Raw genomic sequence first — 20,970 nt, 5'->3', positions numbered from 1 at the left:
AGGGGGAGGGGGAAAAGGGGGGAAAGCGACACCGTGGAGATGGATGGGAAGGGAGGGGAAGCTTAACCTCCAAGGTTTGTGGTGTAATATGAATGGCGTCATTTCGTTATATATATCGTACTCATACACTATTTCTCAACGTCGCAGGTTCGAGGCCCGATTGATGGATCTTTTGCAGCTGGTAGCCACCTGTCTGGAGCAGATATGTCATCACCCGCAAGGGAAGGCGGCGGCGCGGGAGGCGGAGGCGCACAAGGGTAGGGGGGTGTTGCGAGGGGGGTAGGTACTTACCCGCCGTTTCCCTTTCTCTACCCCCAAAAAACATCTTTCTCCTACCCCTTCTTAAACCCCACCTCCACTGTCTTCCCCCCCCCCCGCGCCGGTCGCTCCCCTCCGTCCGATCTTCCCGTGTGTTGTTTTTTGCAGTCCTAGCTGAGCTGCTCAATCTGCAGCACCGGGAGACCGTCAAACACGCCGCTGCTGCGCTGATGGGGTTGGCGGTGGAGAAGGAGAGCAAGGTCAACGTGATGCTGTTCGCGGGGGTGCAGCTGGTACGGCTCATGAGGGGCAAGGTGAGGGTTTGCTTGGGTGGGCTTGGGTTTGGGCTTGGGGGTTGGGTTTGGGGGTTGCGGGAGCGCCTTTAGGAGGCCCACACAGGCATACAGACGTACAAATAGCTGTACATTACAAATAGTAGTAATGTAGTGGCTAGCTTGTAAGTTGTTACCTGTAGTGCGCTACAAGGCGGGAAGTGTCAAGTGGCAGTGGCAAATGAGACGTGTCAGAGGCGAATGGCAAACGATGGTGGTGGTGGTGTGGGGGGGTAGGGGTGAAGGTTGAGGGAAGAGGGCGGGAGAGGGAGAAGGGGACGGCAGGGGTGTTGAGGGGTAAGGTAAGCAAAGACCATTTTATATATTTTGTTTTTACCATAATATTCGCCCTTTAAATGCCCCCTCCCCCACTTCCAACAGTGCTGTATCCACATTAGGGACCCTCCCGCTCCTCCTTCCACCGCCCATTTCCACCACCCACCCCACCCCACCCCACCCCACCCCCCGCTAACCCGCACCAGGACACCGAGTTAGCCAACAACGCCCGAGATGCGGTGGCGGCCGCCTCCGAGCACCTGGACGCCCGGAGGACCGCGGAGATGCTGCTCAGTATGGTGGGTCGGTGGGTGGGTGGGGGGAGTTTTAGGGTTTTATTGGGGTTTTAATATTGGGGTTTTAATATTAGGGTTTTGGTGGTGCTGGCGTGGTGTCCACGGCTGGGTGGGTGGGTTGGGGAGGAGCTGGGTATGTATGTATGTGTGTGCGGGGGTGAGAAAGTGAATGTGGTTTTGTACGGTATACACCCTCAAATTCCATCCTATTCCACCTCCACCAAAAAATCCCCGTTTCGGACACACGTGCATAAGCGTACACACACGCCCCACCGCCCTGGGCAATTGCAGGAGGAGCGGGAGCTGTTGTTGTGGCGTGGACCTCCCCCCGAGACTCCCCCAGACTACCGCTACAATGTTTCGCTGCCCGCCTTTGTGCCACCGCGAATTTAAAATGTCTCGGCAGGCAGAAACACGCTTTGGAACTTAGATGTCTATATACCCTAACTCGGAAACTTTTCCAAGTCCTACTCTTTCTGAACAAGGCAAAGAAAAAGGGTCGTGGCCGTCGCGAAGACGAAAAAAAGAGGCCTTTTTTTTGGTTCCGCGTTTTTTAAACCCTCTACAACAACCTCGCACTGTGCGAACTGCGCGCCCGCGAGAGCAAAAGAGGAAGAGAAAACACTTAGGAAGGAGCTTTGTAAAAGCGGATTTTAAAAACGGAGGAGGAGGAAATGCGGGTCTGTACATTGGAAGGAGGAGGAGGAGGAAAGAGGGTTTGTGGGGAACCGACGCTGCAGGGCGGCAGAGCCCCGTGGTGGTCAGAGGGCTGCTCGCTCGCTGCTCGCTGGTTTGTGTAGGAGCCAAGCTCGCAGGTGGTAGCACGACAAGCGCACGGCCCTGCAGGTTGTCTTCAGTTAGGAAGGCTGAACCGCTGTTGGTAGGTAGGTGACGGTATTGCAGATAGCGTGGTGGATGGCAGGGGATGAGGATTAAGGAAGAAGTAGGGGAGTTTTGGGTGGTTTCGGAGCTGCTGCTGTATCGCTAGCTCCACCGCCAGCACCATCCTTCGTCCGGAATTGTGCTTACACCAAGTGAGGAGGATAACAAACATAGATCTCTGCCGGAGCTGTAAGGAGAAGGTCAGATGACTGATACAGATCGTATGACTTATCCCGAAACCAATTCATAAGCGGACTGACCGGAAACAACTCTGTTTCACATCACATATCTGCACGAACATGGGATCTGAAACTGTGCCACGATGCAGCTAACTGCTACATCTTTTTATAATGTCACCTAGCAGCTCGCACCTTCACGTCTGCTGCGTCGCGCTGGGAACTCGGGGTGACGTGCAGCCGGTTGCCTGTATAGCGTTATATCTTGAAAAACGTTTTAAGAAAACCTCAACTTCGTTCATCACGCATGGAGCTCATTCGGTAAGGTCGGAGCGTTCAGAGGTGTCCATGTCCCAGGCACTTTGCCCTTTGCCCACGTTTGACCGAGCCACCCGTACCTTACCTCAGTCGTGGTTGGAGTCCAGCATTTATGCTTCCTTAACCAGAAAGGAATACGTCGCGAGCCCGCCCGCCGGCGGCTGTTGGGCAGCGGCCGATGCTGCCGCGGCGGTACCGCCTGCAGTTGGAGGCGGCAGGTCGCAGCCCTCCCTGGTGCAGCCTGAATCCCAGGTCGTCGAAGCCATTTGCAACCGCATCCTCGCCGCTGACGCTATGCTTGCCGAGGGAACTGCGGATGCTGAGGAGCAGTCAGCTGGGTATTTGCACCCGCGTCTGAAGCCGCTCCGACAACGGCTGAGGTATCTTCGACGGAGGTTGGCTGAGCAGGACGAGAAGTATGAACAGGAGCTGAGGAGGCAGCAGCAGCCCCAGCATTGTGAGCAGCAACAGCAACAGCAGGAGCAGCAGCAGCAGCTACAGCGGCACGTCATCCTTTTCAACCTGTTCGCGCTCGAGGCGTACCACGCCGCGGAAGCATTGGGCCTCCGTTGCGCCGTGGCGGCGCCGTACATGATACCGTACCGCTGCCCGACGGCCTTTATAAATATGTTCCGCCACGAGCTTCCAGAACTGTTCAACACTCTCTGTCAGGCAGCAGAGCTGCAACAAGAAGTGGTGGCGGGGGTGCCGGGGTTGGAGACGGCGGCCTTGCCAAGCGCGGGCTTAGAACGAAGGCGCTTAAGGCCCCATCGTGTAACCTTCGCTGAGGTATATGAGCTGCTTGCTTATGTCAAATACGGGCACCACGTGACGCAGGGAGAGAAATGTGGAATAAAACAACTCCACAGCCAGCGCGGTCGGGCATTTCCAGCTCGGCGGCTGATGTGCCTTTTGTATAAGCTATATATGCATAAGTCTCAGACCTTGTCTCGTGGACAGAGGACAAACCTAAAGCTTGTGAAAGTCCCATGAAGCAAATGAACAAGAAAGAAAGCTTGACAAACCGTCGGAATGTCGTACATGGACGTTCTGAGGTCGCTGGGTCAATCAGTTCAATCCAGAATACTCACAACGTTTCTTCTTCACGGACATACCGACCGACCAACTGACTGGCCGACCGCCTGACTCTGAGCAAAGGTTACAAAGTTGAAAGCTAAGCACAGCTACGGAAAAAAAAGATATGTGTCCTTGTCCAAATGGCCAAGGGGACCTTGATTTCGGATCTGCAGGTGACGCACTGGATGTGGCCGCTCTTCACGGAGCGCTGGGGCGAGTGGCGGAGTGCCGTACTGGGCCTGCCGCCGCTGCCGTTACATCGCCGCCGTCGTGATCATCGTAGCCCCGAGGCCGCCCGTAAGCTAGTGCTCGGAGGACAGCGACCCGGCAGTGCCAGTGATAATGACGATGATGACAGTAACGACAACGATGAATTTGATGGCACAGGGCGTAGTGCTGGTGCTGCTGCTGCTGCTGATGATGATGATGGCCACTACGAGCCGCTGCCGCTTGACAGCCTTCCTGCCGCGCCATTGCTGCTGTACGGTACGGCTACAGTACAAATACGAGTATCAAGGGGAGCTAAAAAAGACGGGACGGGAGCTATCTGTGGGCCATCACACGGCGTATTAGATTTTTGGGCTTAGCCATTCTCGTGCCATCGTGGGCTTCTTAGTGTTGTGCGCTTTCTCTGGGCTTCCTATTTAGGCTTCGAGCTTGGAGTTTGCAGCTTGTCCAACCTTTTCCCCTTCGTGTCTTGCGTGGCGCAATTTCTGATGGCCCTTGCATAAGGCCCAATTCCTTATTTAATCCCCTATATAAGCACCCTTTATGAAATCCTTTACGTAATTCCTTGATGTGATGTGATTGTCGTGATGGCCTCTTCGCAGGCTTCAGCGATCTTTTTCTGCCCCGACATGCCTACTGGCCCCGCAGCGTCTATGTGTGTGGATTCTGGCAGCCGCCTGTTGAATGGTGCGGGGCGTGGCGGGCAAAGGTGGCTGAGGGGATGCCGAGAGGGGAGGGGAGGGTGTGTGTGCAATACGGCAGGTTTCACACTCGTGTGTGCCGGTGAGCTGTGTTTGCAAACGTGTACGTATATTGCCGCCGCCGCCGCCGCCGGGGGCGACCCCACAAGACAAGACGCAAATCACCTTTGTGGCGCAGCGGTGGACCCCGGCCTCGATCTACTCCATTTTGCTCGCCCTGCCAGCACCGTATTGGTGATTAGGTGGCGTTGATGATGCTGGATGCTATCGGTTTTGATGTCGGTTTTGATGTCGGTGTTGCTTCTGCTTCTGCTGCTCCTGCTGCCGGTGTTGATATTGTGAACGCAGGGTTGCCATAAAATCAATCAACTTGACCTATCCTGAACTGCCTTAATGCCCTTATCTCCTGCTGCGCATGTATGTACCTGTTAGTTTATCTGTTTGTCTGTCTGTTTGTTTGTCTGTCTGTTACAAGTTACAAGTTCCGCACACAAGTGCGGGTGTGTCCGTAAAAGCCGAGGGGGCCATGGACGTTGTATTGGTATTGATGCGGGTACGCGGGAGGTCATCTTCATTCTCCCTCGTCCGTTTCAGGGCGAAGCGCCTCAGCGCGACGTGCCTGGCCTCCCAAATTTCCGAGAGGTACCTGGCCAATGCCAGGGGTGGCGCCTCAGTCATAATGGTGCGCATGCTGCGCCCCGTAAGGACTAGGTCACCATCATACTTAGCCCGTATGCTCATGTAAGCGGGACATTCTTCGAAAACATGCAACTCATCTTCAACCGCTCCACAGTCACAAAGCCTGCAGGTACGCGCGGTGCGCTCACGCCCATTAGGCCTATTAACCTCTAACTCCCAGCAGTCTAATCGGAAACGCATGAGCACATGATGAAGTCGCTGGGGCATGGTCCCTTTAGTGTGCTCCAACCAATCGAGACGCGCACCCCTAGACGGGGCAGCTCCCATCCAGTTCATATAGCGACACGCCTTGGCTCCGGTAATTCCTATGGGGAAGACGCGGGGGTCACCCAAGGTATTCGGGCACTCCCACCGTGCATCAAGCCGCTTTGCAAATACCTTAAGAATGCTCTCAACTGGCAATTTAAGGGTGGCGTAGTACGCTATAAGATCATTACCGCGCGTATTAGTGGGGGGTTCCGCTCCTAAGCTAGTAAGAAAGGCTAGTACCTTGCTTGCCCAACACTCAGTGACGCCCCCAAGTGCCAACTCCAGGTCAGCGACAAATGCCCGGTGACACAGCGTTCCCGGCCTCTTAACCATAGAGTTCCAAAACCTAGGTACAAGATTGGTCCAATGGAACTGGAGCGGCCTCTGTGACAGCTCGCGATATAGGGAAACCATAGTCGGGCTCCTCGCCCCAACTACGGTTCTTCGGTTTATCTGTTTGTCTGTCTGTTTATCTGTTTGTTTCATCTACAGGTTTGCGGGACAGCAGCTTCCGGGTGAGCTGGTGACGCTGCTGACGGATCCTGTAGCTGCTACACGGGCCTCGGTAGCGGAGGCGGCGGAGCCGGAGGCGAACTCCGCGGCTCCGAGCTGTACGACAGACTCTGAAATTCCACAAGTTGCCGCTCCCACCTTGTTTCCACCGCGTCCGCCGCAACAGCCTCCGCCGCCAGGCTCGTCGCGATGGTGCCTGGTGGATTTTGGCAGCAGTGGCCGATTGGGCCTTATCCCGAGCCCGTTCGCCACCCTGGAGCGTCTGGACCGTGTCCTGCAGGATCTAGGAATGTGAGACAGGGACGCGCTGCCGCCACTGTCGTATTTCGCAACGCCGTAGCAATTGCCCTACGTCACGACATGCACATGCGACAACTCTAAATCCTCCTACAATTATAACATCCAATCAGTTATTTAAGATTAATTAAGTGCTGTGCGACCACTTACATGGTCACTGTCCCGTTGGACTCAGCGAATCAGCACTAATCTCTCCTCACGGCGAATTCCCATTGGTAGTAATTAAACCAGATGACAGCTGACATCCAGTAAACAACCCGCAGTTCACACTTACGTCCTGCATTAATATCAAGTTTATCAAGTTTTTTTTCCAAAATTTATTTCCTGTATTTCACTTTTTTATAATGACACGGATGGCCCTGTTACAGGAACGCCCTCGTCCTCAGTGGAGGCTGGTTGCCGCTACACCAGGCAGCGGAGGAGCTCCGAAACCGCCACCCTCATCACGGCCAGCATCATGATTACCAGGACGGGCGGGAGGGAGCGGCTGGGTCTGTGGCCGATGACGAAGAGAGGAGGGCAGCGGCGACGACGGCAGCGGCAGCGCGGGGCCCACCGGCACCGGCACCGGCTGCCGCAGGGGTTCATGATTTAGGGAAGGAAACTCCGACGGAGGCCTGTACGGGAGTCGATGACGGCGGTGGCAGCGGTGAGGATGATGACGACGACGACGACGCAACGGCCGCAGGCGCCAGTATGGGGTTGGAGGTGGGGGCGGAAGCGGGTTATGCGAGCAGCCGGCTGCGGCGGCGAAGGACGCGGGATGTGGAGGGGGAGGGGGAGCCGCCCGACCCGGAAGGCAGGGCCGTACGAATGCGCCGGGCTGGGACCGGCAGGGACGGCCGCGATGATGCGCCTGTGGAGGCGGCGTCACCGCGCCTGTACTTGTACGGTGGTGACGTGGCGCATCAGCTAATTTTGCCGTACTGCAGGCTGGTACTGCACCACGGCGGGTCGGGCACGATAGCGGCGGCGATGCAATGCGGTGTACCGCAGGCAAGCAGGGAACGAGGCTCACTCGGTTTTGAAGGGGGACTTAGGAGGGGAAATCGGTGTGGGGCGTGTGTCCTGCCCGTACGAAAACACGGACCAATTCCGTGTGCCATCCATGTCTGTGCACGGGTCCTGATTACATTATGTAGAGGTTTGTATCACTAATTCCACCATACCTTCGCCCTGTACGATCGCCACAGATCATTTGCCCCCTCCATTTCGACCAACCATTTGGGGTAAGAGTGTGGAACCATGGCCGATGAATTGGGGGGCCGCTACTCCGGGGGGGTTCTGTGCCAACGGTGGTAGGTAGTGAGGGACGGAGAGAGGGATCTCGTTGGGGCAGTTGGCGGGTCCGTGCCTCAGCACCAAGTTGTACAGGCGCTGGGGGCTGTGTCAATGCCCTCCCCCTGCGCTCGCGCATAACAGTGAGTTAAAGCACGGCCATCCGTATTGCTTTTCATGGCTTGGTAGGTGTAAGTTAGTAGAAGCTGGTGGGTAGGGCAGGCGGGTGTTTTCTGGTCTGGGCAGGAATGGCACACTCGTCAAGATTCTATCCCATTCATGTATTACGTGCGATATTATTTTATGAAAATATGCTGAATACCATTCCGGTGATGATGTGTATGGCTGATATCATACGTTCTGATGATATGGATGATACGTTCTATGTCCGGCTTTTGCACCCTCCACTCCATCGTTAGGCTTTGTGCACTCCCTGTACCTCCCAACCGCAGGGGTACCGCGTAGCGCATTTGGGCCTCAGCCCGCCAACCCTGGACCGAGACGTGCTGTTTGGGTAGGTGTATGCTCTGGGGCAGGGGAGAGACGCGACTTTGTCTGAGCCGCCGATGGACCCGTGGATGGACCCCCTTGTCACGTCATATAGCCCAGTACATCACCACACGCGCACTGCCATGCAATGCACATGAAATGCCATGCACTCTGAAGTCGGATGGGGTGACGGATTAGGGTGCCCCTCTCGCAGGGGAGAGCAGGGACTGCCTCGGGAAAGGGGGCCGCTGGTGAAGCTTAACCACCCTGTAACGACATACATGAGGATTGCCACTTGCTGCGAAATGGATGCAGGTCGTCCTCAGATTTCGTCGGCTGGGACGACGCCCTCGGAGCTCCACGCGGTGGTAATTTGGATGATGATGACCCACGGGTCGGTATCCTCACTTCCACATTCCGATGTGCCTTACAGGCCGATAAGCTACAGGCGGCTCGCAGGATGGCGCAGGTGTGCTGAACAAGCTTTTACTTCTGGACATTGCTCAGGCATAATACATAGCGCCATATTTATTTCAGAACCTGATGTGAAAGAACAGTCTCATGTTCACATTCCGGTTGACGCTCACATACTTCACGTATCGCACACCTGCCTCCCCCCTCGCCCACTTCATGCATATGCGCATCTGGTCTGTATGCAGGACCTGGCGGAAGAGGGCAGCGGCTTGTCAGTCGCCGCTGCAGCCCTACTCCGAGCTGCTTATAACGGCATCTGAGGACTCTTCAAGCCCACCCCTGTGTTCTGCTGTAATCAGTTACCTGCCCTAATCCCCCCTTTCACCGCCGTGCTGCTCTGCATCTAACCCACGCCCTGGCACGAGCACGCAACTAGGGTCAGTGTCGCTGAATTGTGAAAAGCCAGAAGGGCTCGATGGCACCTTACCATCCAGGCTACGATCCCAGTACGCTTCCCAGCCATAAAAAGGTCGACGCAGCCGTTCGAGACGGCTTTTGTCTTTTTGCTTCAAGACTTCCACAACCGCCGCCGCGCCACGTACCCACCTTTGAATGCCCCAATTGACATCAATGGCCATGATCTTCACGTGCACACGCACATCCTAAGAAGTTGCTATCGTGTGAAGTCTCGTACGAGTGCCCCTACCAGGCAAAACGAGCTATCACCAGGGGTGCTTACTCGCACCCCAGGCTTGCAGGGTCCAGGTGTAAGGAGCTAGGGGTAGGGCCCCAGGACAGAACAAACTAACAATCCAATCACCACATCTGGGTATTTATTATTGTTGACGCCGACAACCCGGTGCCTATCTATCGGCCTAAACCTCATAAAGATGCTCCTGGACGGCGGCAACGTTTGGGCCAGTGGTGGTAGTAGTCAGCGGAGGAAGTAGAGTTGGGCGGGAGATGGAGAATCGATGATTGGGTTTGTGCGGCTCTCAGCCCATCTCTCCAGCCCCTTCCCTCTCCTGCCACCCTTGCTGGCACCAACCCCCCTTCACAAGCCGAGCACGGCGCCTCAGTGTGCACTGCGGGACATTGCAGCGCGCACGTCCTGGACTCCTTGTAGGGCAGCGGCATACGACGGATCCAGCCGCAGGGCTGCCCGAAACGCCGCCCCTGCCTCCCGGAATTGCAGTTGCTGTAACAATGCGACCTGGGTACGGGAGGGGAGAGACAAGTTTGAAAACGCTGTTAGCCAGCAAGCCGTTAAAGCACGTTGATAGCTGAGACGCCAGGGCACACGTTTGATGCAAGGCGAGTGGAGCTCCGGAGCAGTGCTGAAAGCTGCTGTCTTGTGGCAATGTAGCAACAGCACACTGGAGGAAATAAGCACGGCAGTTCCGGACTTATAACCCTACACAATCTGCGCTATCTGACTCACCCCAAGACGACAGTGGTACTTTGGCTGCTGCGGATCGAGGAGAATCGCTGCTTCTGCATCCGCCTGCGCCTTGCCAAAATATAGCATACCGCAATACGCCGCCGCACGATTGCTGTACAGTACGGCGCTCGGCTCCGTATTGAGCCGCATGGCCATGGTGTAATGCGACACGGCCTTGGAAAAGTCGCCCCGGGAGAATGCCTCGTTACCGCGCTGCTTGGCGGCATCCGAAGCGGCGGTGGCGGCGGCGGCGGTGCCGTCGGCCCCCTCACCCTCGCCAGCCGCGGAGGCGTCGCAGCCTCCCTCAGTCAGCTGCTCCGGCCGCCCTGCTCCCGTCACGGGTTGCTGCTTCATCAACAGGGGGCTGCAAGCAGCAGCGGCGGCCGTTCTGCAGTGCGTCTCATGGACCCCCGCATTTACAGCGGTAGCAGCGTCACCGCTAGCACCGGCGGTATGGATGGCAGCGGACGGTGCCACGATGATGCGTGACGGGTAGCGAGCAATGAGCTGCTGACATGCGTCGACCAGCTCACGCCGCTCTAGCAGGCCAGCGGGGTTGACACCTGCAGCAGCAGTAGCATGTCCGCTAATGTGCCACCCCTCCAGCTGCAGGCTCTCTACAGAGGTACAACCAGCTCGTACGAGCAGCAACCCAGACGCTGTAGACTTGACGGGGCTCAAGGATGCCAGGGAAAAAAACAACTGATGAATATTTTTAACATTAGGGAAGGAAAGAAACACAGAACAGCACCATGAACTTATTCAGCTTTTTGATTTGGTAGAACTTCATGTGCAGTTGCACCCACCTGCCGAAGCCAGCAGCCCTCGCATCGCCCGAGGTGCCCACTCCGCACACCCTCCAGGTGCATCCCGGAGCGCCGCCACTCGGGCCAACAGCTCCAGCTCCGAAACCAGCAGAGCCCCTTCTCCGGTGCCCTTGCTGCCGCCAGCACCCTTGCTGTTGTTGCTTCTGCTGCAGTTGGTAGCCGCATCCCCGCGCAACAGGATGTCCCGCACGGTATCGCCTAACGAGTCCAAAACCTGTAGAGGAGTGGGAAACGCGTGTGCGGTGGGGCTGCGTCGCTGAACTTGGACAAGAGCGTGACAGTACGCTCTTTTACATGGCACAAAGGTCACGGCTTTAGAGAAAAGAAAGAAAGCAAGAAAGTGGTGCCTGTGAGAAGGGAAGCAAGCAAAAAGGCTGATTATTGATCTGGGAAGGAGAGTAAAACCCGGGCGGCAGCGCACGCAACGGGAGCTGTTCTATCGCGCAGTAGACGCGTCCTCATGGCCTCATGATGATACCAACATCCAGGGAAGAGGTGGCTGGTGGGCTCGACCCGCAGGTCGCCCCCCTCCCTGTCACACACAAGGGGGTTGCGTCCACTCACATCCATCTTGGCGCCCGCCTCCAGCACCAGCAACCGAGCACAGTCGTCAGCTCGCTGGCTAGCGGCAGCATGAAGCGGCGTGGCGCCTGCGGCGTTGGGCAGGTCGGGGTCGGCGCCCTGCGCAGCAGAAGGCAGAGGGCTGAATATACCGAGGACAGAAATGAAAGATAACACCTTCGAAAGCCCTTCGGCTTATCCCCTACTGCCCTACTGCTCTCACCCTATCTCGACTGGTTAGCCGTTCCCTGTCTGCTCATCGCCCTGACCAATACCCCAAATTCATTCACTCCCATGTACCCATGTACCTCCCCCAGCGGCCCCAATAATACACTCCGCAAGGAAAGTCGTCCGTTTTCCCCCTTGCTTTTACCTGTTGCAGCAGCCACCTGGCCACCGCCGTGTGGCCCCGGGCTGCTGCCCAGTGCAACGCGGTGTGGAGAGTGAAGGCGAAGCTGGTGCCCTGACCCTGAGGAAAACCAGGCGTCGGGGCGGGGGCAGGGGGGAAAGACGAACCACAAACGAGTGAAGCTGCTGCCAGGGCAAGAGTGTACCAGACGGGGCGGGGGGGGACAAGGATATCATCTGCATAATGACGGACGCGCATACCTCACAACAAAAAGTGCTGAAGGGTGAAGTCCAGCGGATTTGGTCCATGGTAGATGGAGTGGTATTACTTGTGGAAAACCTAACAGCCAGCCATGCAGTTTTGACCATGGCATAAAATAGACAGCGGTATGAGATTCTTTAAGGAGGCGAGACGCCTTTCCATTAGCAACGCCACTGCCCTCTACCTGGTAGCTGAGCAGTCTGGGGTTCTCCGCCAACATTCGCTCCAGGGTGGGCAGATCGCCCCGCCTAGCTGCCTCCAACCAAGCCCTGCCCTCCTCGCGGCTGCGAAGGCCTGCTGCAGCGGCGGCCGCCTCGGCCTGCGCTGCCCTGAACGGGATGAGGGGTGAGGGGTTAACAAAGAGGAAGGGGAGGTTTCGGGGGAAACCCCGATTTTTGACAGGGGGAAGCGCGTAGGTGTTTGGGAAGGAAGAGCACGTGGCACACGCGAGCAATTCCACACACACACACACACGGCGGGCTGGCGGGCCAATAGAACTAGGTACTACAAAGTACAGAATAGAAACTAATGGCGGCGGGAAAGGGATTTGGCACATGGCCACCTGACCGAGCGGAAAGAGAGTGGATTTGGCTTATACAGGAGCCTGCGCCCTATCCCCCCGGCTGCACTGTGATCCGTATCTCCCACTCACTTCTCCGCCTCCCTGCGCGCCTCCTCCCGCTCCGCCGCCGCGTCCGCTGCCAGCAGCGCGGCCCGCCGCGCCATCTTCTCCTCCAATGTCAGGCCGGACCGCCGCTGCGGCGGCTGCGGCGACGGCGTACCGTCGCCGCCACCGCCACGGCCACAAGCATCCGCCTTTCCTTTCACAACATCATCCACTGTGACAGAATCAGCACCAACAAATGATGGTGATAATGGTGATAATGGTGGTGATGGTGGTAGTGGTGGTGTAACAGCGGAAGGTGCTGCCGAAGCAGCAGCAGCGTCGGCTGATCCTGATAATGATGGTGATGACGATGCAGCCACAGCTGCTGCTGCATCGTCAGTAGCAGTAGCTGCGGCAGTAGCAGCAGGCAGCCAGTGGCCCTCATACCGTTGCCCCTCACCGGAATCGTGGTAATCCCCGGCTGCAGCACATTTATGCACAGGCGGCGATGTCTGTGTTGGCGGCGGCGGCTGCGGCGGCGGCGGCGGCCCGGTCAGAACGGTCTCAGTTCTGTCGTTGCCGCCGCCGCCGCCGTGGGTAGCGCAAACATCGGGCACTCGCGACAAATCTCCACCACTGGTGTTGCAATGATCGCTATCGCCGCTACCGCTATCCGTCGAGGAACCATTCATACTGCGACTGCTGGGGCCGTTTAGTTCATTGCTGTTATTGCTGCTGCCGTAGCCGTGGCCATCAGCGCGGCAGTCTTCCGGCAACGACCTGATCGTGGCGACGCTGGGACGTTGCTGTCCCGCATGAGAGTCCGTGGCGCCGTGACTTCCGTGGCCGTCGCAACCTGTCGTTGCCGCCGCCGCCGCCGCCGGTTCCAAAAGCCACGCCGGCGGCAAGGAAGACCCGCAGGTCGCATCCCCGTCGTCAACCCGCAACATTGGCATCGCCTCCGATGCGGAGGACGCCGTCGCGTCTGACTCTGCTACTGCTGCACCTCCCCTCCCCTTGCCCGCGTCCTTTGCAACAGCCAGTTCCGCAGTGGTTAGACGCTCACTGGCGGCAGTTTGCGGAGGCGCTTCGTCGAGCGCTGGCGGCGGCGCCGCCGCGGGCTCGGCAGCGGCGGCGGAGCAAGGCCGGCTCGCCTCACTGCACGTGGGCAGTGGCGCTAAAGCTTCTTGGACTCCAAAACGGACTGCGGCCGCAGCAGCAGCTGCTGTCGAGGGCCCGTCACGGCCATCTTGGGGCAGCTTCCATTCCGCTGCCGTCCGCAATAGGAGCGCCGCAACCTCCATGTGCCGAAACTGCAGCGCTAGCTGCAGCGCCGTACGGCCTTCGCCGTCAACGGCCGCGAGGTCGCAGATAGCGGTGGCGGCGGCGTTGCTGCTGTTGCTGGGTGCGCAAGTGGAAGTGCCATCGGAAGGGGAGAGGGAATGGACCGCCAGAGCCGCCATGGCGGTTGGGCCAGCGGCAGGGGTTCCAAAGCGTGCTGGGGAAAGCCCCCTCCAAGACAGCAGCGCCTCGATCGCCTGTCAATGAGGGAGGTCATGGAAAAGAAATGTATCAGAGTCCTGCTGTGAATGCGAGAAAGCCATAAAACGAAAAGCCATAGGAACGCCTATTTCTCCCACCTCCACTAAACTCACTTCCCCCTACCTCTCCCGCTTCACCCACTTCACGCACCCAGCTTACTAACTATCCCAGCCACCAAAGAACTCAAGAGGGGTTTCCGGCGTGCATCAATTGAGACAACTGTGGCTGCTTACACTATGCACCGAAGTGACTGCTTACGTTAGGCACCGGCAAACTGATATTCGCATCCTTGCACACTCCTCTCCCTCCTCTCTCATACTTCCATGCCCCTCTACCCTAGACCTGCCCTCTGCTCTTACTCTTACCTCCAGCCGACCATTTCGCGCCGCCGCGTGCAGAGGCGTTGCCCCGTCGTCATTGCGCACGTTGATGTCCATGCCCTGTCGCAGCAACCATCCCACCCCCTCCACGCTGCCCTTGGCAGCGCACCAATGGAGCGCCGTGTGGCCCATGCCGGTACCACGGCAGCCCAACAGCCCGGGCTCCTGCTGCAAGAGCCGCGTCAGGGCACCTAGATCGCAGCCCCGGGCTGCCATCATCCAGTCACGAACCAGCGACGCATGCGGCGGTGACTGGGATCGCTGTTGCGGTTGTTCTTGTTGTTGTTGTTCTTGCGGCGGCTGCCGCGGCTCGGCCTGCTGTTGTTGTTGTGATGGTGGTGGTGGTGGAGGTGAGGGTGTCGTAGAACCGGGTGTTTGTCGTTTCAAGGACGACCCGGTGCTGCAAGCAGGGCCGTTAAGGGATGCTGCTGTTGCCGTCGTCGTCGCCGCTGCTCCCGCTGTCGACGGTGGCGATTTTGCTGGCTGTTGACAGCGTTGTGTTGCAGCCCTCGCAGCTTCTGGAGGGAGTTCCTGCGGTGGCGGCGCGAGTGTGGGGTTCGTCGCGGTCGAAGCAGCATCCTCCGGGGCCTGCCCTGGTGATACAGACGGTGCTGCCGTCGGCGACTCCTGTTGCTGCTGAGCCCAGACCGCCTCCAGCTCGCTCTCCGAAACGTCCGTCCACTCACTTTCACTGCTCCCTGTACCCGTGCTGTTTTCACTGTCCCCAAATTCGTCGTTCTCGCCACCGGCCAGCCCGAAATCAACGTATGCATTGCCGTACAGTGATGTAGTTGCCGCATGCGAAAGGCCATAGGAACTGTAGCCAAAGGGATCGCGCAGCGGCGTCGTGTTGCCGCCGCCCCCGCCCCGCCCTCTGCTGCTGCTCGCGCCGCCACCGCGGCGGCTGCTAGCGCCGTCAGATCGGAAGCCGCCGCTCGAACCAGTGGGGGATACCCCGGACATGGCCGCGAACATGGCATGCAGATCTCCATTTTGAATAAGTTCATCAATCTGTAAACGGACAAACACTGTCAAGTTTCAGAGTGCCGCTATAAAGGAGATGCATGCATGCATGCACGTGCAAGGTATATGCAGCATCCCATCTGGGTCTAAGCGCACTCCATGGTTCGTGAAGCCTCGGTTACCAACAACAATAATGATGATAGCTATTGCTCACGAATTCCATAAATCCATGACCATAGTACTCTCTCATACCTGCGGTGGTAGACCTTTCAGGCCTTTGCTGCTAAAACGCAGCCCAGGCGGGAAGGTGCCTGCACGAGACCAGGGCAGTTGAAGAGAGTTTTTGTTGCAGCAGCAACACAAAACGAAGTCAAGACAAGGTCACATCCCGCCACTATCTATCGCACGTCGGAACTTTAGCCCTGAGAAAATGAGGGGCGATAATTTAGAATTGCGCATTTGTCCGTCTTCTCTCGCGGGGTCAGGGGGGGAGCCGTAGGCCAACAAACATACAAGGTCAGGCACTACTGGTAAGGCACACACCGATGCCCCCGGAGGTTCCGGGATCGAGACCTGTCAGGGTCAAAAATCCTTCTGATGGTGGACGGTATAAAGTGCCCTCTAGTCGATGGACGGTGGTGACTTGGGATAAAGCTAACTTGCGAGTTGACCAGAGTGTAGTTGAGCCGTTGTTGATCCAGCAGATTCCATTGGGTGCCATTAGTGTATGCGGAACCTGAGCGATCCACTGAAAAGTTGACTAGGGTGACTAGATGAGGGTGCCCCGAAATACCGGGGAAGGCAGGGTCTGCCGGGTAGCGGCCGCAGGGTGAAGATATGACCCCCCTGTCCCACACATCATACATCGCCACCTGACATGCATGTATAATCTGGACCGCGTCGTGTCGGGTAAGCTATCCTAAGCTGAGATTCCATTTGGGTCGCACTCAAAACGCCCGAAACGAGAGAATACCCTCGTGGTGCTGCCCTCTCTCTCCCCGCATGTTACGATCCCCGAAAATGGGAAACAGCTTGACAGGCCTCCTCGAGGTGTTGCGTTATGCAAGAGGACCTGTCCTCCTGGGATATATTATCCTCTGCTCCGGTTATTTCCATAACATAACTCTTCGTTGGTCTGTTGTCGTGGCACTGTCGCAGAGATGTCAAGTGGAGTTTTTGCTGCAAAGGGTTTTCCTCGTCGTGGACGTACCTGGCGGGAAAAGCTCCTTGGGAAAGGGAAACGGTGGAAGCCGTGCCAGTTCACGGGGTGTGAAGCATGATAGCATCGCCTACAAGTTGTCAAGGGGCAGGGATATGGCGCAGTAATGGAAATCACGTAGCCCGTTCGGTGAGGTGGGCCGGTGGCCATACCTTGATCATGTCAGCTCCGCCGATAATCTCCAGCAGCAAGGACTGGAACATGTCCAGAAACTCGTCGGGGCTGATGTCAAGACCTTCAGTCGTGCCGGTCTGGTCATAATACCGCCGCTTCTGCTCATCGGAGAGGACGCTGTAGGCCATGCTGATACGCTGGAACCTCTCATTTGCTGCTTCATCTCCTGGGCACTTATCTGGATGGCACTGCAGCGCGAGGCGCCTGTAGGCCCTCTTAACGTCGTCGATGCTTGCATCGCGCGCCAAACCAAGTTCCGCGTACAGGTCGGGAATGGCAGCCGCTGACGGTGCCAGCCTTTTCTGCTGCTTCCTTGGCGCCATGTTCCTTAATCAAGGCCTCGAATCCGAGGTAGCGAATAGCATTCGCCGAACGACATTCAAGGCATACAAGAGTCTTCCTTCTTCTCGTACGTTATCATTTCCAATAAATTTAAAGTCCAGAAAGGCAAGAGTGCATGCTGAACGGCTAGATGCCAGCCTAGCCCATGAAAGTTCAAACAGGCAGACCTACCAATAACTTATTTTATTGCCAAGGTTTCGAACAGTTAAGTACCGGACTGAAACGCGCCTATCCAGTTCTTCACAACTTGTTAACTGCCTCTTACCATGCCGTGACTCCGAATGCCCCGATTGACAATTCGTCTTACGACGTCGTACTTCCTGTCCGAAGGGCGTTAGGAGGCGCTCCGCTCTTTTGCCAGTACTACTTCCGGAATCATTGTCTCCATTCGTTACCATGCATAATGATCGGTTCATACCCATTTCGGTTAGACCTCATACCGTACTCCACAGCTCTGCACACCACCTAGCTGTCCCACGCATCATTGCTGTCCTCTTAAAGCAAACGAACTCTGGTTAAGAACGTTAAGCATGGACCACATAAATAAGGATATTAAAGGCGTGATTTGCGTGTCTGGGAGGCGTGGCCGTGCCGCATTTGTTCTTTGTCGCAGGACACCTCGGCCAACGCGCAAAATCCCGACCTAACAACCACGGATTATGCGTTCAGTTCAATACCCCAAGCAAAATGCACGGAGTTTTGCCCTGACAAGTAATATAGGACGCTTATGTCAAATTGGGTCCTGTTCTGTGACAAGCATCGAAGGCATGAAACAATGAAGGTATGGGCCAAGGGCGCATCGGACAACGTAACATGCTGCCATGCATTCCCTGTGAAGCCTTCGAAGTACTCGTTACCCCCTTATCCAGCCAGTTACAGAAGTACTTTTACACAGCACATTACGCGTTGCACAGCACCTTTTCAGCAGCAGCACCGTTTTTACCGTTAGCCAACATCCCCAGCTACCCGCCCCAGCTCTTAACACTTTACCCCACAACTTAGTGTTTATTTCTGAACTCATCCAGCAACGCACCTCCCCATCAGCTTTGGCCTCGTGGAGACACGCTACAGTGCACGCGTAATGCAAGGAGCGATGACAACAACATGACAACAACTCAAAGAGTACACTCTGAAGTCGGATGGGGTGAATGGCTTAGGGTGCCCCTCTAGCAGGGGAGAGCAGGGAACTGCCTCGGGAAGGAGGCCACTGGTGAAGCTTAACCACCCTGTAACACCCCATCAACAAACAACACAACACCACGCACAACACCCCACTAAGCGCCTTGCTGACAACACCGTCGAACATGAAGTAATTGCAAACCATAAGGACCTGCCGTATATCGGTAGTACCGTTATGCCGTACATGCCGCACATCAATACAACCGTTAGTACAGGGCTGTCCTGCTCCGCCATCATCACAACATGCAGGTCGGTTGGCTGGCTGGCTGACAGGTTATCCAACTGGCGAACTACGAACGAAACGAACCATCTGGGGTCGAACAACCAGAATGCGTGTTTTGCTAACGGCACAGTTGCAGGGCCAGCTGTGTATTTCCCACGTAAGGTCTGACTGCTAGCCATCTTAGTCGGTCACACACAATCCTGTTCCTGCACAATTCCGGTAAAGGTGTAATGTGTCGAATGCCGTGCATATGTGACGCGGGTTCATCTCATCTTCATCTCATCTGGGTCTCATTCATTTGGCGTAATCTGCTGCCATCCGAAGTCCGACGGAATCAAGTTCAGCATCCCACTTCATACTGTGCGGCGAGGAATAACAACACATGCAGCTGATGATATTCATCCATGCAGCAACAGGGATTCCAAAAAAAAGAGTCTTCCTGTCTGGCGCAGGAAACAATCCGCGGCTTGGCGTGGCGTGGCGCGGCGCACCGACCTATCGAAAGTGCGTCACACATAACTCCAACAGCGCCACGTCTGTATCAGTTGGAGCATGAATGAATGAATGAAGCAGCTCCAGAAGAGAACAAGCAGCGAAACGCGATAGGTTTTGTTGTTTCCGTGCGTTCAGATGGCGCTTACTAAGGAGTTATGTGTGACGCACTTTCGATAGGTCGGTGCGCCGCGCCACGCCACGCCAAGCCGCGGATTGTTTCCTGCGCCAGACAGGAAGACTCTTTTTTTTGGAATCCCTGTTGCTGCATGGATGAATATCATCAGCTGCATGTGTTGTTATTCCTCGCCGCACAGCTCTTGCAGGTGAATTTCGGGGCGCCGTGGATGCCGTCATGCCTTGTTCCGTCGCGTCTTGCGGCTGACCGCGGTGCGGAAATCCTTGTTCAGACCGCCCACATGATAGCCAACCTGCAACAGTCGCGCGGAAGTCTTTCAAGATAGTTATAGTCAAGGGAGTTCAAAGCGCAGGGTCAGCAGCGTGACTGCGGTGCTCAGGGAGCTGGTTTGTCGCAGAGAATTTGGGCATTCCAATCCGGCCAACTGTCCGATAGTTCAACGAAGATCTGGGTAGAGAATTTCCTCCGTTGCCAGCCCTCCACCCTTCCTCTCACGTATTTGCAGCTAGTCATCGTCTACTTCGGGCGCTGGCTAATTCGAGTATCGTGACGGCGGAACTATTGAGCAAACACCTTGCCTTCTGTTCGCATGTGCTGTGCAAGTCGGGCTTAACGATGCGCGCGACATTCTTTTGGTACCCCAGAAGGTACTGAAATTGGCCACTGAGGATACGTCCAGGGCGATATCATGTTAAGGGCGACATCATTCCGCACCTGAAGCCGCTGTTCGACGTCACAGTCTTCAAAGCTCTTGCCAAAGAGCTCCTGGGCTACAGTGTTGCGCTCTGCATTCCGCAGATCGCTGTATCCAGCCTTAGGCGCTTCCCAGCCAACAGTTAAATTGTCGTTCATGGTTATGTATTCTACTAATAGCAACAAGGTTAGCTTACAACCCTTACTATGGCGTTGATTTAGTAAGATTCGAAAATCCCACCGAAATGCCTTTGCGCATGTAGACTCTAGGAGCTCCACTGTAGGGATCAAGAAGCGACCTTGGACCAGCGTTAACCCTTAGGGAGTTTAACCCCCTATCGTACGTCGCAAGGACAGTCGATAGAACAATGTAGATAAGGGAAGTCGGCGCGTATAATACCACCTGGTGACTTTTCTATAACCACCGTGCAATTTCGGGGGTACCCTGACCGGGATCCGCTGTAACAATCGCAATCGAAGTTAAAGAACTCCTAGGACCATGAAAGCTGGGACGGCTGGATTCTACACAAAAGCATACATGTAAATGCGCGCCGATACGGAGGGGGACAGATTGGTACAATTCAGTCCATCTTGCTTCTACCTTCAGCCAAGGATTTCCTGGGCTCAAAGCAACAGTCCCGTGGGTCATTGTCCATGACTGTGCACATTCAAATGCCTACGAGGAGCAACCGTCCTCATTTTTACAGGTGTACAACAATACAACTATTTTTTATATCGAGAAAATGTATACGGATCTGGGCTGAAGCAATAACTGGCAAGTCCAGAAAACCGGCCGCTGAGCACGGAAGGAAGGGTCCAATAGGAGGAATTTTTTTGGGTTATTTTGCCATTTGAGTTCACATGTTCAAGTGTAGTCCAAAGCTTATTTATGGACCAGCAAGAAGCACCTGGCAGGCGCGAAGCGGTTGGCACTGGATTCGACGTTGAGACGCTTCGAATCTCCAGTAGAGGTCGCTCATCATGGCTCATAAACGTATCCTAGACATTGTAATGTCCCCCGCTGAAGCCGTTGCATGTCGTTAATGGGCTTACTGTTATGGCCAAACGTACCTATGGGCAGAACGGGACATGCGT

At 56.1% G+C, this 20,970-nt stretch overlaps 3 protein-coding genes across 3 annotated transcripts in view; 2 read left to right on the top strand and 1 right to left on the bottom strand.

Moving 5' to 3' along the window:
• rsp8 (radial spoke protein 8) overlaps positions 1-1,555 on the top strand; it is a gene marked incomplete at both ends in the record, with an annotated part of 4,991 nt that extends 3,436 nt beyond the window's left edge. The window contains 3 exons of the mRNA XM_002954234.1: positions 427-572; positions 1,073-1,165; positions 1,454-1,555. Of these exons, the coding sequence (XP_002954280.1) occupies positions 427-572; positions 1,073-1,165; positions 1,454-1,555 (341 nt within the window). The remainder of the gene's footprint in view (positions 1-426; positions 573-1,072; positions 1,166-1,453) is intronic.
• A 2,429-nt stretch (positions 1,556-3,984) lies between these two features.
• On the top strand, positions 3,985-9,130 carry VOLCADRAFT_106293 (uncharacterized protein; the record flags this gene model as incomplete). The annotated part of the gene is made up of 9 exons (XM_002954233.1): positions 3,985-4,101; positions 4,446-4,626; positions 5,985-6,007; positions 6,172-6,296; positions 6,689-7,010; positions 7,496-7,531; positions 8,033-8,094; positions 8,385-8,538; positions 8,729-9,130. 9 exons carry the CDS (start codon positions 3,985-3,987, stop codon positions 8,801-8,803), a joined length of 1,095 nt encoding a protein of 364 aa, XP_002954279.1. The 3' UTR covers positions 8,804-9,130.
• A 794-nt stretch (positions 9,131-9,924) lies between these two features.
• dnj2 (molecular chaperone) lies at positions 9,925-20,034 on the bottom strand (the record flags this gene model as incomplete). The annotated part of the gene is made up of 12 exons (XM_002954160.1): positions 9,925-10,487; positions 10,731-10,965; positions 11,316-11,432; positions 11,686-11,781; positions 12,107-12,251; positions 12,575-12,761; positions 12,990-14,067; positions 14,437-15,462; positions 15,667-15,725; positions 16,625-16,703; positions 16,786-16,995; positions 19,897-20,034. Coding segments are annotated over 12 exons (3,933 nt in total), but the record flags the coding sequence as incomplete, so codon positions are not given.
• Positions 20,035-20,970: the final 936 nt, after the last annotated feature.

The sequence above is a fragment of the Volvox carteri genome, assembly GCF_000143455.1.
Source record: "Volvox carteri f. nagariensis unplaced genomic scaffold VOLCAscaffold_41, whole genome shotgun sequence".
NCBI classification, from domain to species: domain Eukaryota; kingdom Viridiplantae; phylum Chlorophyta; class Chlorophyceae; order Chlamydomonadales; family Volvocaceae; genus Volvox; species Volvox carteri.
Note: the sequence above shows the minus strand (reverse complement) of the source record. Positions and strands in the feature narration are given on the sequence as shown.